Source organism: Neolamprologus brichardi, chromosome 7 (genome assembly GCF_056152115.1).
Source record: "Neolamprologus brichardi isolate AB-2024 chromosome 7, ASM5615211v1, whole genome shotgun sequence".
NCBI classification, from domain to species: Eukaryota; Metazoa; Chordata; class Actinopteri; order Cichliformes; family Cichlidae; genus Neolamprologus; species Neolamprologus brichardi.
In genome coordinates this window covers 13,765,026-13,782,254 of record NC_142110.1, presented here as the reverse complement: position 1 = coordinate 13,782,254, position 17,229 = coordinate 13,765,026, and the positions used below count along the sequence as shown (strand labels likewise).

The 17,229-nt window shown below is 39.6% G+C and overlaps 1 protein-coding gene across 1 annotated transcript; it reads right to left on the bottom strand.

Moving 5' to 3' along the window:
- Positions 1 to 3,261: 3,261 nt before the first annotated feature.
- On the bottom strand, positions 3,262 to 13,202 carry ca12 (carbonic anhydrase 12). Its single transcript, XM_006789289.2, has 9 exons — positions 13,085 to 13,202; positions 12,781 to 12,801; positions 10,347 to 10,526; positions 9,204 to 9,346; positions 6,113 to 6,208; positions 5,964 to 6,027; positions 5,290 to 5,447; positions 4,993 to 5,119; positions 3,262 to 4,338 (listed from the first exon to the last, which is right to left on the bottom strand). Exons 1-9 carry the CDS (start codon positions 13,146 to 13,148, stop codon positions 3,686 to 3,688), a joined length of 1,506 nt encoding a protein of 501 aa, XP_006789352.1. The 5' UTR covers positions 13,149 to 13,202; the 3' UTR covers positions 3,262 to 3,685.
- Between the last annotated feature and the right edge of the window lie 4,027 nt (positions 13,203 to 17,229).

Sequence of the window (17,229 nt, the reverse complement as noted above, 5' to 3'; positions counted from 1 at the left end):
TGCAAACTTTATTATGTGATGTGATTAAACCTTGCATGCCTTTATAAATCTCCAAAGTGACCCATGGGGCAAAAAATAAATAAAGTGAGTGATGCAAAGGGACAAAAGTCTCAAGGATGTTGAAGTTTCTGAGCTCCTTTGAAGTGTGAATCAGAACAAGGAGTTATACTCTTGAGCCATACTCGTCCTTGTCTCCAGTATTGTATCCAACATGCATGCCTTTGTCTCGTTCAGCAGCAGCTCTAAAAACAACAACAGGTGATACTGTGCTTTAAAGAAACAGTTATAGTTACCAGTGAGGTGTAAGAAATGATGGGGGGAGCATTTAGACAAAGATGTAACGTTAAACACCTTTCAATCCCTTCCAGGATGCAATTTGGAATGAGACTGTGACATAGCCTTTCGTCTCCAAAAGACTGCATTTATGTGTTTTGGAAGGCATTGTCAGCACGGCTGAGCCTCACAACAATAAGGAGCTCAGTTTGAACATCCTGGATAGTTGCAGCCTGTGTGGCGTTTGCATGCTGTTCCTGTGTGTGGATAGATTTTCCCAAGATACTTTGGTATTACCTTCACAGTCCAAAGATATGCACCTTAGATTAATTGGTGATTTGAGGTATAGAAAGTGATTAAAAACACAAAGAATAAAGTGCTGTATGAACATATTTAAGTTTCACTTTAACTGCTTTGAGTGGTCAGCAAGAAAAGTGCTGTAGATACGTCGGTCCATTTCTCCCCTCTGGTCATTACTAACCTATCGTTACATATTTAAACTAATATTGTTTTCCATATCTAAAAGTATGAATGCAGTAGTATACTCACATATCACTCCTCATCAGTGTGGAAGTTATCAGAATTTAAAAACAGCTATAACATTACTTCCTCTAGCCATAAAATTCTACATGCTTGTTTTTCTAGGTCAATCATTTTCATGTATTTGTAACTATGTATCACAAAAATTACATAATAAGTTACAAAGTAACCCCATAAAAATTGTCTAGTGTCCTACTAGTTGTTTATAGAAAACCATAACTGCACAAAAATGGGTTTATGATTCATGTGTTGTCACACTGCCAAGGAGTGACTAAGAGTGGCACAAGTGAATGCACACACGTTTCCCACCTATAAAATCCATTTAACGAGGGCACAACCACTATCATCAACTCCTGGACTTTTAAACTCTATATTTGATTGTCAGTTAAAGCAATCTGTCTCAATGTGTCAAATTTACATAGTGTTGTGTACTTTGTATTCCAGGCTCCATATCCAGTCATATAACAAGCCAGTCAAATTCTTGTTAGATATTTAGACTTCCTTAAAAAGTGTGGGGCAAACCAGGTTTGAGCGCCTTGACAACATTGTTCGAGGAATGGAAATAATCAAGCAGAGCAGATGTGGTTTAGTTAAAAAACAAAATGCATACAATAAGTTATTGTTCAGCAAGGGATGTTTTCTGTGATTTTGCCCTTTACCTACCTTTTTTGTCTTAATATGCAGCACATCAAGGTGACAATGAAAACAAGTCCCAGTGTACAGCTCACCAGTATGGGAACCAGTAAACCTGCAGAGCAGCATAAATATATATTTTGTCATAAGTGGCAATTATTGTTAAATAACAATTTCTAATGGGGTATGTTCATATTTCAGAGACCTAAATATAAACTTGAATTTTCATGCGACATATCATAAATGAACAGAAATCAATACTTAGTAAGTCTTAATAATAAGGCTTTTAGACTTAGATGTGTTTAGTGATCTAAGAAATACTTAAATAATTTATAAATTATTATTATAAAACCTTCATGTTATGTATTGTGGCTTAACATGATTATACATGTCTGTTTAAAAAATGTTTACTGAGCCTAAAGCAACATACCAGTGTTTATCCAAGAGAGGTCGTCTGAGTAACAGAGAGAGAGAGAGAAATAATGAAAATGCATTTTAACAGATTTTAACTCAGATAAGGAAAATAGTGAAAGGGCGACCCATGACTGATAATAGAGGGGAAATAATTACATTTCAGTAGTTTTCATAGGAGAAACAGACACTCATATGACACAAACATTGGAATTTTTGTTCCTCTCAAATTTCTCCCGCAGCCCATTGACCCATCTGAAAAAATGTATATAATGAATAAATGAATTATCTGTGAATGACGATGAGACAGATGTAATGGTGAAGATGCAAGGAATAGAGAAGGTGGATGAATATAAATACCTGGGGTCAGCCATACAAAAAGCAATGGGTGGTCTACAAAAGGTGGAGAACAGAGTGCAGGCAGGGTGGTGGAGTGGGTGGAGACAAGTGTCTGAGATGATTTGTGACACAAAGATGCAAGATTGAGAGGGAAGCTTTACAAAAATAGTAGTGAGATCCATGATGTATTGTATGGAAACAGTGGTATCCTTAAAAAGACAGAGGGCAGAGCTGGACATGGCTAAGTTGAAGACGGTAAAATTCGCTAGGAGTGACCAGGGTGGGTAGGATTACAAATAATTACATCAGAGGGACAGCTCAGGTTGAGTGGTTTGGAGACAAAGTCAGAGAGAGACAGCTGAGATGGCTTGGACATGTGCAGAGGAGGGATAGGGGATATATTTGACAATGGATGCTGAAGATGCCAGACAGGAGGAAAGGAGAACAACCATAGAGAATATTCATGGATGTGGTGGAGGAGGACATTTAGAGGGTGTGTAGTGGTTCCCTTTTGGGACCAGATGAAGGAAAAAGAAGAAATCCTCTGTGCTGTGACGTGGATCAAGTCAGAATTTTAAATACACAAGCTCAGTCTAAAACTTTATCTTAACTAGTTAACCCTCAACATTTTTAATTTGACTACTTGTTCAATCCTCCTCTAGATAGTTAAGGTGCAGAATCTACAAAGTACACACTTCTTTTTCGTGGCATGCAAAATAAACATAATGTAGTCTAATAACTTGCTGTCATTTCTCCTATTTAAGCATTAAATTCTGTTCATAGATGTGCAACTGAAAACCTTTAATTCTTTATTATTTTATATAAATATAGAAGTGAAATGTAAAAAACTTCCGTTACCCTGCAAAGATCTAAAAATCATGTTAGCTCAAAAGAAATTCTTTTGGTTTAGCCACATTTCTACATTGTGTACGACAATAATTACAAGCATGGCTCCAGAATTACCATACTATAGGACTGAGCTTGGCATCCAGTAAAACACTTTAAATGGTCCTTGACATCTCCCACTCGTACAAGTTGACACGTAAAGATTTTCACACAGGAAACTTGTCATTTTTTATAATTTATTGAAAAGCATTGCTTAGCCAGGCAAATGTGGGCAAAGATACCAAAAGTACTAACAAATTTAAAATAAAATAATATATATATTTTCAGAGCAAAAATATACACACTGAGATAGTCCTATCATTATACTGAGGACAGTCACTGTTGGGCACTGGTTTTGCGTCCGATTGATTTTGTGCAAAAAACAAACAAACAAAATCTGTGACAAAGAAAAACTGTTAACGTTTCTGAAAACTACAAATATGTGCACACACAGGAAAGTAAAATTGTAATATGACGTACATAAAGCATAAACTGGTTAAAAGAATGCAGGGCGTGGCTTGGAAATTTGGCTGTCATTGTGGGACACACAACTGATGTCTGCTACAGAAAGTCACACTGAGTTTCAACAATGCCAGGCATCTTTCTAGTCTTCCCACTCCATAGGCAAAAGCCAAGGATGTGGATAACCCTGGCTTTGTGGTTTCCTGGAAACAGTAGCAGTGGAATGACCATTATATTGTGTCATTGGCACGTCTTTCTCCAATGCTGTGGAAGTCTTCCTTTGATTCATCATGGCTTTAGTCAGGGAATGATTTAACTCAGTAGCCTCATCTGTTGGCCGTCCCTGGAGGATATACCTGATGGTAGGGAGAGCTAAGTCTGATCTGCACTCTAGGTAGCTTTTTAGGTTAAGCTCAGGGAAAACTGCATCTCTAAGAGCCTGAACCATCTGATTCTCAGCATGGGATTGTTTGAGCTGGCGGGAAACTCTCTGCTCCAGTGAGACGTAGCTCAGTGTGTTTTCTGCTAGCCTGAGTTTTCCCACATGGCGGTTGGCCTGGCTTTTCTTCCCAAGGGATGGATTCAGCGTTTGTTGTTTGGATTTGGCCAGTCTCTCACTCTGCTGGGTTTTGAGGTCTTTCTTTTTGCCAGCATGGTGTTTCTCTGAACCACTTGGTAGGAGCTTGTACAGGTCTTCATCAGCCAGGTCTCCTAAGTCGCCAACCAGTAGCTGCTGTATGATTTGCTTTCTTGTTAATGGAGATGTAACTGTAAGAGTACCATGCAGTCCTCTGCCTGCATCAGACACAGAGCCAATGTTGTTAAACATCCCCGCAAGCTGGATACTCATTTGGACGATGATGGATCTTCAAGCCCACCATGCAACAGCGCTGCTCATAGCGATACAGTAAAAGCTCAAGCTACTGTCTGCTAGCTAGCGCTTCTGAGAAGCTCATAGCATGGGATTTCACACTGCCATGTCACAGCACGTCTCATTAGGAAAGCATAGCTCTGTGTGGAAAGCTTTGAGGAAACCATGCACATTCATACCACACAATATGGACCTAAATACCATACATTGCGGTACACCAGGCAACCACATAAAAGTCAGACTTTAGGGACAAATTTAAGGGCTGCAGATGTTTTCAGCATGTCAGAGGAGTGGTTAAATCAACATGTCTTAAAAGATGGCGTACTTCCAGACAAGTTCATCAAGCTCAATCAAATTTAAAAATGATCAGCATCAAATCTAAGCCACAAGCAGGTTACACCATACAAGCCAAAGCCAGCGTGACAGCTGTAATCTCTGCAGCAGAATAAAAGCCCTCAATTCATTCAAATGTGTCTTTCAGCCTTTTTTTTAAAGCAGCGCAGCAGCCATGTCGCTTATGTGACATTTTCACCCATGCTCAGGTAATAAAGCAAGCCATGTTTGTAGACCATACTTACGTTCTTTGAAAGATGCCAAGACGAGCCGATTGTCAACAGGCTGTGTTTTCCTGTAGTTGTTATTCAGCGACATAGAGGCTGAGTCCTGGGCATTTGTGGAGTAGAGCGCTGTTGCTAGGGTCAGAAACTAAATAAAGCACAGCAAAACAAAAGCAAGTTTAGCACAAAGGCTTTTCCACACCAATAAAGTTTAAATGAGAGAAAGACGCCACACTGGCACATCTTAAAGATTTTTTGCAACTGCTTTCTTATTCTAATATTAAACCTGGTTAAAAGTCACTTCAGTTGCTGAAGCACCTGTTTGCGAGAAACTGTTATAGGATTCCTGAACACCGTCCACAGGACACTCGGATAGCACGGAGGAGTCGTCAGTGAGCCGTCGTAGCGATAATACTCATCCAAACGCGTAGGCAGCAAAGCTCTGATGTTGAAAGCAGGCACCTTCACTTTCTGATCTGACAGTCGGAATGATAAAACAGAAATCAGCTGTTGGGTAAATGGCCTGCATTTGTATAGCGCTTTTCTAGTCCTTAAGGACCCCAAAGCGCTTCACACTACATTCAGTCATTCACACACACACATTGGTGATGGCAAGCTACGTTGTAGCCACAGCTGCCCTGGGGCGCACTGACAGAGGCGAGGCTGCCAGACACTGGCGCCACCGGGCCCTCTGACCACCACCAGTAGGCAAACATGGGGTTAGTATCTTGCCCAAGGATATTTGGCATGCAGCCAGGAGGCAGCCTGGGATCGAACCACCGACCTTCTGATTAGTGGCTGACCTGCTCTGCCTCCTGAGCTACAGCCACCCACCCAGGGTGACATTAGTGTAAAATCCATGACTGTCATATGAATGATTCAGACCTCAAACCTAGATAAAGGATCACAAACTAAAGCCACAGCTTATGTTTTGCATAGGCTTATGTTTACTCCACATTAGTACGTAGAAAAAACTATTACTCAGGTCTTACCTCTGTATTTAATACCATTTACGAACTTCAGAATGTGTTCAAAAGCTGGATTGAACATCCCAACCTTTATAGAAACACAGATAATCAAATAGTTAGGTCTACTTTACAGAAGAAAACAAAATTACAGAACATTATCCAAAAGGTCTCACCTCAACCAGCACACCCAGCACAGCCAGGCCATCAGATTTGTCCACGGCGGTGGAAATATTGGGATACTTATCTGAATTGTAATGCACTACATGCAACTGTGAACAAAAAGAACAATATGTCAAGATCCTGTGGAGAAAAACACAAAACAAGAAGGTATTTTATGTAAATCACTCTCATTTTTATAACTCAAGCCATCTGTGACATAGTACTAATAGCAGCGATTTGGTGGGGTCATGGAAAAAGTGACACGTACACTGCCAGATTGTTATGTACACCACTGCATCACTGCAACAGCCCTGTGATAAACCTTAAAGTACCTTAAGAACACTACCCTGTGTTCAGACTATTACTTAGTTTTGGGCGAGCATGGAGGTTGGTATATCATGTCATTATAACGTCTCTGCTCTCCATGTTATCTCCTTTTTATTTAAATGACAACTGTTATTAGTGTACACTTATAATAGCTGTTCAATGCAGAGAGTAGATGTTAGTTGGATTGAACATAAGTGGAGGTATTCAGAGAGCATTGAATGCAATCTTCTGTGGAAGAAAATACCAAAATATTTTACACCAGCTTTCTTATAGCAGAACGTTATTCTATATTCTGTACAACCCAAAGGCTTCTTAGCCCTTCTGACCAAATAGTTTTATTTACAGACTTTGCTCTGTCTTGAGAATTAAGGAAGGCCTTTTCACCATTTCAGGAAAATGTTCAATTTCCCATCATGCCATGCCTCCAAAACAACATGTCATCAAGGAACTGTGGTTCTGGAGTCTGGAGAGACTTGAAAAGATGCATGTTTTCGACGTGTCCACACAGAAACTCAGGTCAAACCACAGCACCTTAAATGTGGCTGCACAGCAGCTGGAGCGTGGTCACATAAAATGAACACAGGTTGCAGTCGTTTCAGCAGTCGTTCCAGTCTGCCCACTGTAATCCAAATAATTCCAAATTATATACAACAGTATCCCATTTTCACCTACTTTACTTTAAACTTGACTTTCAAATCATCTTCTTTACCTGAAGTGCCAAAGTAAATACATGAAACTATTGTGTGAAACCTGTTTACGGGGCTTCACACGTTAAATAGCACAGACAGCCGCTCATTTAGCGAAGTGGTTTAAAACCACAGTATATAATAGCCTGGTACATACAATCCCCTAAAACCCTTTTGAGTAAGAGACTACATACCATCTAGCAATGAACATTCTGATACTGATGATGTCTTTTTCTGACTTTTAGTATATGCAACTAAATGCCAAATATGCTGATTTGATGATTGTAAACTAATGATTTATTTTGGTAAAATAATTCTCTATGTTCTCTGTAATATTAGCAGTGAGGGTTTAGAGTTAAAGTTTTTATGCATATAATTTCAATTTACACTTGATTGCACATCAAAATAGGCAGCACATAGAAACAACACATTTGACAGATGGGCGTGAGCTACATATTTGCAGCAGTCTCAACAAACCACAACAGTGACATGCGAATGCTTTTCATATTTCATATTTAGCAACATCATCTTTGAAGGGTGTCAGTGGCTTCGATTCCCCTGCCAGTCAAATGTCACACGTTTCAGTCACAAAGTAGGGGAGACCGGGGATAGTTGTAACGTGGATCAGTTGTAACACTTCCAATTTCTCCAATCAGAGCTAAGTTTCAAATGATGTGACTCATCCTGTACATGCCCAATTCAGTTCTGCTATCACATGTGAAAAATCAGCACATTTTGTCAAACACAGACAATTTAACACGAAAAAAAGTAATTTGTATGGCAAAAAGTAAGTTTTTCTACTTTATTTAAATTTCTAATAGCATTATCTGCTTTGCAGTTAAACTCATCAAACTTAAATTATGTTATTTGTATGTCTATGGGGATATATTCTGTGTAGGTCTTTAGTGCTAATGTTTTAGCCATTGGCTGTAATGTTAGCTAGTTCATGGCTATAGGAGTCTGGGTCAGTTGTAACAGCAACAGTCTGGGTTAGTTGTAACAATAATGCAGATGTTACAACTTACCAAACTATTACTTTAACTTATATTAAACAAGTTGGGACAACGACATCAGCAGAGAGAGGTTCACTGGTCGCTTTTGTATATGCGGTTAATGCCATTGGCAACACAATTCCTCCAATGTTTGTGTTCCCACGCATACGTTATGCAGGCCACTGTGTCAGAGATGGACCAGTAGGAAGTATTGGTAGTGGAAATAAATCAGGAGGGTGCAAGAAACAGATTTCCTCATCTTTCTGAAGCACTTTGCAAACCACACCAAGGTAAGCCATGATAAAAAGTAATGGAATTGCGATGCTGGTGAACAACTACATTTTTTCAGCTTCATTGTTATGCTCAAAATTGGTGCAAGAGTTGTAGGTTATAATGCCCAATGAGCCAATGAGGCCAAACTCAAGGAAGACCAACCAAAATTAATGAATTATTCAGTTGCAGAAAATTCCATAATTTGTCTTTTTTGGGGGGTTGGAATATGTTCAAAAGTACACATAGCTACATAAATTGCTCTAAGTGCATTCATATGTTGAATAAACAAAGATTACATGTTAATGTTTTGTTAGTACCCTTATTTCATTGTGTTACATTTCACCCCAGGATATGTTACAACTAACCCAGACCCACCTACAAAGAAAAACATACTGTTTATTCATGCATGCCAGAGGGATGAAGTGAGGTGAGGTGAGGTGAGGTGAGAAGCTACCTCTCAACTGAGAGTGTTGAGCTGGCAGGAAGACCAGTAGCAAAGAAAAGGCAGAAATGAATCAGTAGCTAAGAGTTGGTAGAGTCAAGGAGAAAGTGAGATAGGCTACTGCTTGGTCATGACTGATGAGAAAGCTGCATCTTAGTCATATCACTTGCAGTTGATATCAAGATGGTACAGCTTATTGCCTAACACCATTCATCCTAACAGGAAATGAATGAGTTGATGAACAAAACAGAACGAATATCTGACATGTGCATGTAGAAAGTTGCAAAGATATTGAAATACTTTAGGACAACTACCTTGAATTTGTACTTAAGTGTAGTACTGTAGTGCACTACTATCTCTGAGAAGTGCAGTTTGCATTGTTTACCTCTGCAGCATACTGCTTACTGTTCACCGTATGCTCAGAACCTGCAGGCCGACTGGAGGAGCCCCAGTGGAAATGGAGTTGAGCCGCAGTGTATCGGTTATGTAGGCTGGAGATGGACATCATGGGGGACAATGAAAGCTGCACTGTGAATCAAAGCCAATGAAAGCACACATCAACATAAAGAGTCATGACTGCACCAGTAAACACTGGGGCATCACAAAACATGAGCTTTATCTAAACTGAGGAAGTCAGCATGCCAAATCCCCAACCCCCCACCCTTCCCTATCCCCACTGTCTTGTTCTGTCATAGTGGTGTAGCTGCTTTTAAGACCATTTATAGCCGGGTGACGCAAAGTGCATTTCGCATGATCGTCAGTGCATGACGAACGCTTGCACATGAAAATGCTTTGTCAGCCCATTTGGAATACACATCACACTGATGATGCCACTCAGTTTGTGGTGTTGCACACATAAGCATTTCTGTGTTATTTGCATTCTGTGTGCGGAAAGCAGTTTTGTTATGCAGATATAACAGCAATGCATCCTTGCCAACATTCGGAAGGCATGACATGCATCCTCAGCTATACATGATTGTCACAAAAATTCCTAATGGAGCAGTTTTTACATGATGTTTAAGGGAACATGACAGAAATGTATCAAACTAGTTTTGCAGCGCACAGTTTATTGCATAGTTTCACTTCACTTCGCTGTGTTCTAAATAAATATTGCACATTAAATTTAAGCTGGTTTCCTTCATTAAGATGCGTCAGTCCAAGCAGAGGCGGATCAGATGAGTAGTCTTTGGTCATATTTTCCCAGGCAGTTAAGATAATAAGAGGTTGATTATAGAAAATTGCTGTGGCAGATGAAGAAAAAAGATCTGCCTATCATTTTCCTAAGTTTGGCCCAGAAAATAGGTCTCCACATTTATGTGTGGACATTTTAATGAATGCATAGACAAGCGCATCACTTTGATTTGGAAAAACTTTTAGATTTCAGGCCAAACAAAGCATGGCATAATTAAATATTTGCTTAGTTTGATACACACTGTCTTACTTGTGATGAGTGTAAGTACACATTACATCTTACATCGTATTGCATGTCTTACATATTCTTTGGATAACACTGTTGATGTATACTCACCAGAGTGTCCATTGTTTCCAAGAGTGAGCTGCTCATTTGGAGACAGGTTGTAGTTCTGAACCTCAATTGGACGTAAAGTGGGATCGAACCTTAGCAGATCTGACTCCAAGTCTATTGGTGACTGTAGCGCTCCACCACAATACGGATAACGCTCGGGCCAGTGGTCCTGTCCTTGGGGTCCTGCAACAACATTAACATTATTACATTATGCGATTTTTGAATCTGAATTTGTACTAATACCTAGATTTCAATTTTAAAAGTGTGGATTCACCAGAAAACATTAGCATGGACATTTTTCAAAAACTAAACTGTTTAATGTTATCAGGCAAACATCTCACAGTGTGAGGCTAAACAGTGGGTGGCTCCAAAGAGGGCTAGAGTTTGTTTTAGTGTGTAATAAATGTTTTATCTTTGGTCCAAATGACTTATTATTATCTATAAACAAGATGGTGGGAGGGAGCCTACGGCTCTGCTCATGGGCTTTTTTTGAAGCAGTGAGAAAAGAAAACCAGCCTGCTGCTTGCAGGCAGCGCCACGCAGTGAGAATGCCGTCTCTCTCCAAATGAGAGGTTTCTATAAAGTGCAAGACACTGAAAATGGCCACATTTACAATTGAGTCATACGGTTTACAAAGCGACCTCAGTTTTTTTTGTCAGGGGGGTAACTCTCAAAAATGTTTCTTCCAAGGCCACGAGGCACAGTGTGCTTTAAAATAATACAGAAATTGGGAAACAATTATTTTTTAAAAAATGGACTGAGAAGAAAAGCAGGAAGCTGTTGAATGTGCATTTTCATTGCGTGATGTTTTAAGTGTAAGCATCTATGCACTGAGCTTTTCAAACATGAAAGTCAGGCTAATAGTTTGCAATGAATGGACTTCATCAAATTTGAAATGTCACATTTGTGACAAAATGGAAGAAGCTGTGCGTATGCTCTCATCTTGGCAGCGCAATTGCTGCTAATTCATTATCTGTTTAGCATTCATCAAAAGATTCACCATTCACCATATGCCAGCTGACCATGGTTAAATATAAAAGATTGCCCCCAACCTCCCTCTCAGACAAATGTGGATTGACTGTATAAGACATGCCAGAAGTCGTCAAGCAAAGTAGCAAAATCACTGAATACTTGTTTGATGAAAAGCTCCAAGTTCAATCTAGGCAAACCGTCTCTAACTAAGAAGAAAATTGTTCTTATTTTACTTTTTCTGTTATTCACTATTCATAACATTTGTGTTTTACTTTGATGCTGGGTGCCCTTTAATATAGGATGTTTAGTGGCCCTTGGTGGTCCCTAGGCAGTACTTGGTAGAACATAGATGACTGTGGGTAATTTCTACGTAAAAGAAATCTTAAAATAGAAGATTTTAACAAACTTTTCTAAGCAATCCTCTAAACATCACACTGGTAGCAGAGCAGGGCGAGAGGAATACAACAGACATTGTTAATCTCATTTATTTTATTCTCGTGCAAAGACTCATTGTATGTCCTTTGCCAGAGGGTGGAGTGTTGAGGTGGAGATAATTTATATGACTCAGCTGTAGCACCACCACCAACAGAAAGTGCTACCAGTAGACAGACTGCTGACTACTATAATGTGGCATTTAGTATTTAATCTATGTTATTCTATGTTATCTATTTTTGTATATTTATATATTGTGCATATTTCAGGATGAAGCACCAAGAAGCACTGTCACATTACACCGTACTGACATATAAGGTCAGTCATTATCCTAATTAAGAACAGATATATTCTAATCTAACTATATTAATCATGACTACAAATTACTGACCAGAGAAGTGGGTATTTTCTTATTCAGCCCAAAGGAACCAGAGGTAAAGAATCCCTCCACCGTTTGGTTAACTTTTAAAGATAATAGAGGACTTGATCAATGATTTCCCCCCCAAAGATTGCTTAAGATTTTTCCAGAAAACAAAAACAAAAAACTGTCAAGACAAATTATATACATTTCCATTGCTTCACCTGCAAAGGTTTTGCTTTAACATTCAGACATTTTTTGCTGTAATATAATGACGAGAGGTTTTAGTAAGAGTAGTTTATGTAAGAGATAGACATGATTCAAGAAGTCCCTCTCCATGAAGCTTAAGGCACCAGACAAAGGCAGCCAGCCACTTATGAAATATTATAATTGTAGAGTCCGACTTTGTTCACCACAGACAAAAGTGGTGACTGTGCATGGTGTTTACCACACTGTCATCGCTTTTGTCTTCCCGTTTGACACTCTGACTTAAGACACTGATGAAGAGACAAAAAGAAAATAATACTTTCTCTATGTCAGTTCTTACTGGATAGCGCAAAGCCAAGAAAACAAAAAAACCCCATCAAAAACAACTTTATTATATCATATAAACTTTTTATATTTTATTTACCATATATATATTACAAATTGTGTGTAAAATATTGTCACACTTACCATCATATGTCCATTTGGCACCTAAACAAGACAGAAAAAAAGCACTTGTAGAACAAGAGTTTACGGTACATACAAATAGTAAAATTGCATAGCCAACTTTTGATAAATTAAAAACGATCACGAATCAAACTACACACAAAAGAAAAAGTAAAAAAAGAAAAACTTCTTGGTCTCCGTCACTAAGCATGCAGCTGGATTGAGACACCTGCTTTAAAGCATCATTTTCTACACACACAGAGAGAAAATCTTAGCAATGCATGGTAAGATTTCTATGTATTTATTTCTTTACTGTAGGAGCGCTTACCATGCACTGCGCTGAATAAAGTCAGCTGAAGGGAAACGATGACAGTGCGAGTCAGAAACTGCATCTTGATCGCCTCAGCCCTCCCTCGCAGTCTGCTGTCAACCCGGTGCGGAGCAAGAGCTTGAAGCACCGAAGCCCCAGCCTTCAAACCGGCCGGCTTTTTATACTCATGCCGTCAGCTTCTCTGTAGCTTGCGCTGACGTCAGAGCAACAACATAACCAGCCTCCACAGTCATTTGGTCACGGTCCGGATTGTGACAACAGCGACCGCATATAAGTACAGTCAGTCATTTAGGTTTCCGAGTCCGATGTACCAGCAGACGGAGGGTTCAGCAGAAGCGGCGATGCGCTCCCTCACAAAACATACAGACCTACACACTCCAAACACATTCCCAACATCTGTATTTGCTAACAGTTAAAAACAAAATACAACTACTACCAGTTATGTAGAGGAGTAAGCTTTGGTGACCTTCAGGCCAGAGACCAAAGTTTGAGTGACACATTTCAATTAAAATGAGTTTTATATCAGCCTAGGAAGGAATTGCAGTTAACACAAGAAACCAGCAAAACAAACCATGACTTCTGACCACATGTACGAAGGTTGTTAATATAAATTTAATTCCTGTTTAAACTTAAAAGTAATGGTGTTTAATTTAAATGCTATGTTTGAAAATTGTTATATTATTAATGCTTAACCCTATGGACCCCGATTTGTGCTGTAAAGATTCGTTTTGTTGTTGCATCTGCATGGCTTCATCTGTTCTTGTTATGGTATTTATGTGTTTTTTGCTGTTATAGAGCACTGTCAAAGTATAAAGATCTGTGACCTCAGTAATAGCAGCTGCACTGCTGCAATAATGGGTATCTTAATAAACTAAAACTCAACACACTTAAAAACACGTCACAGATTTTCACACAACATTTGTATGATGTTTAAATACTACGTTGATTAAGGTTGATCGTTAAAAACTAATAGGTTAATACAATGGTATTAACCTAGTAGAGGTAAGTGAGAAGGGAGAGGTATGTGAGACAGGAGAGGTAAGTGAGACAGGGAGGGGTAAGTGAGACAGGTAGGTGAGACAGGGAGAGGTAAGTGAGACAGGAAGCCTGTAGCATGAGAGATAGGTTTGTGTTTTCTGGTATCACAGAATCTGCCGACGAGGACACGGAAGAAAAGGTGAGAGGTTTCATTAACCCTTTAATAGAGCCAAGTCCGCCAGAGCTTATCTTTATATTTTTACATGCTGTAGTGCCATTTTTGGGAGCATTACAAGTTCCTATACATCGATACAAACGTTATATCCCAAATTTTAATCGTATGTATGCATTAAGTCCATAGTAACTACATAAATTGCAAAAAGTGCAATAAACTACAAAAAAATTGAAAATCGTTGTAGTCTTTTTTTATTAAGAAATTTAAGAGGTTTATCCCTCAAAACTGTAAATAAAAAAAAGTAGCACAAAATAGTTTGCCACCACTTCATAGTTTTATTTTTGAGATACACCAATTTTTATATACTGCAGGAAAACCGAAAATAAATATTATGATGCAAATTTGCAAAAAAAAAAGGCCCTGAAGATAAAAAACAAACAAACTACATTTTCCATGAAAATGACATCACTTCCGGTTTCGGGCAGGTAATGGCGGATATGCCAGCCCGTTCTCACTCCCGAGACGTAACATGGCGACGTTTTGTCACGTCCCGCGGCGTTCCTGATGAGCGCAAAAGGAGACCTTCGGCGTTCTTATGGTACGCGGCGGGTTATGGCTGAAATCCAGTGCAATGACGCTCCGCGGTAATAGACGTTCCAGCCCTGTATTGCAGCCCTAAACCTAACCTTATCCCTAGCCCTAACCATAACCTTTTTCCTGATCTTAACCAGGACTTTAATGATGTTAAATAGCGTGTTTCTAAGCGATTTGAAGAAAAAGAGCGAACATGTGTAGATTGAGTCCATACGGTTCTCATATTTCCTCATTTTTTCGAGGTCGTCATTTAGGAACGTGGTGGGTAGCCGAAAACGTAATATGTTGACGATTTGTCACCTAGCGTAAAATGTTACGCTGTGGGAGTGAGAACGTGTTGGATATGCAATAGTTCACGCTGACGTCTATTGAATGTAGGAAGTGTAATGAACAGCTGATCTGATCGGCAAAGCATGTTTCTGGAATATTTTGTTTTCGTTGCTGCAAATGCTTTTTACGAAATATTTGCAAAGCTATTTGTGGAAGGAAACGTGACTTAGGACAAGCTGACGGCATAAAATAGCAACCGTTGTATTATTTTTTTATTTTTTTGCCTCCGGTTTCATATTGTTACGAAATCAGTTTTACCCCTGTTCTTTTATTCGTCGAAACTTCCAGAGACGGCACCAGAACTCAGTAGTCATTTTCACAAAACTTTTATTTATCTTTATTCATCTTCATTTAAGCATGCACTTCTAGAAGGGAAGACGAGGCCGGTGTGTCCCTCTGCAAAATCTTCACCCCTTTGTTAGTTACAGCCAGCTTTATAGAGGTGTCCCCATCATAAAACCCCCTACGGTGTGCTGCAAACTCTGTGTCTATGTGAGTGCTCGTGTGTGACTGTGTAGCATACCTGTGTGTATGTGTGTGTGCACGTAAGTGAGTGTGCGTGACAGTTAAAACACTGTGGGTGTAGGTGACTCCCTAGAGGTCATAAAAAACCCATTTCCCTTCCAGACCACAGTTATCCAGGTCAAATGTTGAGACCCCCACCCAAACATTCTCTGGGGAATTTCCTCTCAGGATTAACTCCTCTCTGTTTTACTTTCACAGTTCAACTGGGGAGGGTCTCCTATACTCTGCTCCTAAATTCAGGACACCATCAGGCCTTTATTACATTGAGGGCAGTGTCAATGTCTCTACAATAATTCTACATTCTATGTTAACACATTTCTAAACTCTAAAATAAGCTAAACATTTCTACAAGTCCCCCTTTTTATCTGCCTTATGGCAGATAAAACTACACTAAATCTTTCACCATAATGTTTTCATACTGTGACTCCCCATTTCCCAAAAGTGGCATCATGATGAGTCTTATGAACAAGGCTCTGATACAAGGCACACAACAACACCCACATGTCACTGATACTGCAATAAAACAGACAAAGAAACCATAATTGACATAATAAAACCTTTCCATTGCCCAAAGACAGAGGTCATCCACGCTTCCAACGGGTTATCCAATCCCGAATGCTCATACATTGTGGTGGACAACGTCTTTAGGCCTTCCAGAATTCGGGTCACAGAGCCGTCGGGGGACTGTGTTATTTGAAATAAAAGTACAATACATATCCCCAAATATCGTGCAAACGCCCCCTTTTTCTCCCAACAACATATCTAACGCCATCCGATTTTGTACTGCCATTAAAGATGTTGGACCCAACTGTTCAGCAAGCCCTTGCATTTAATGACAGCACAAAGATCAAATGTATACGAGATTGTGGACCCTTTAACGTAGTCCAACTCTATACCGCCATAATAATCAAAACACTCATCTGATTTACCTGTTTCACTACGTTTGGTTCACTTCACCGTGGCCTGTGATGGTGGTATCCCCAGAGTGGACTCAGATCTGTCTCTGGGCAATTCACTTTTGAAAAATCACAGTTACAATTACAACAGTCACACCTAACACTACCGTTTTCTCTCCAATTCCCCCTCAACCAGCCTAAAGAAGTTGACATGAATTAAATGTAGATAAAAGGCTCGTCTGTTTACATCTCTCCCTCACAGAAGGCTTCTCTGCAGAGCATCAAATCTGCATGGCAAAGTGGCACACTTTAGGTGATCTTCATCCTTGGGAAAAGTGGTGTCAACTATTTCCCAGTCTCCTAGTATTTGTGCTTCACACAGAAACACAATTCCATCACTGGACTTCCTCTGCGCTGTCACTTTTGGAGCTTGGCACGCTCTCTCCATCCCTCGAGTTGTCACGTCCAACGCTGCTGAAGATTTAAGGCAGAGCACGTCGTACACCTTAGTTGTCTTCCTCAATGTCAACGATGAATCTCTCATTTTATTTAAAATCTTGCTGTGGGAAGTCTCCTCTTGATCTCCTGGAAGCTCAGTAGCACAGCTCTCTGTGTGATGTCTGCTGTGCTGAAGATGATCTCTG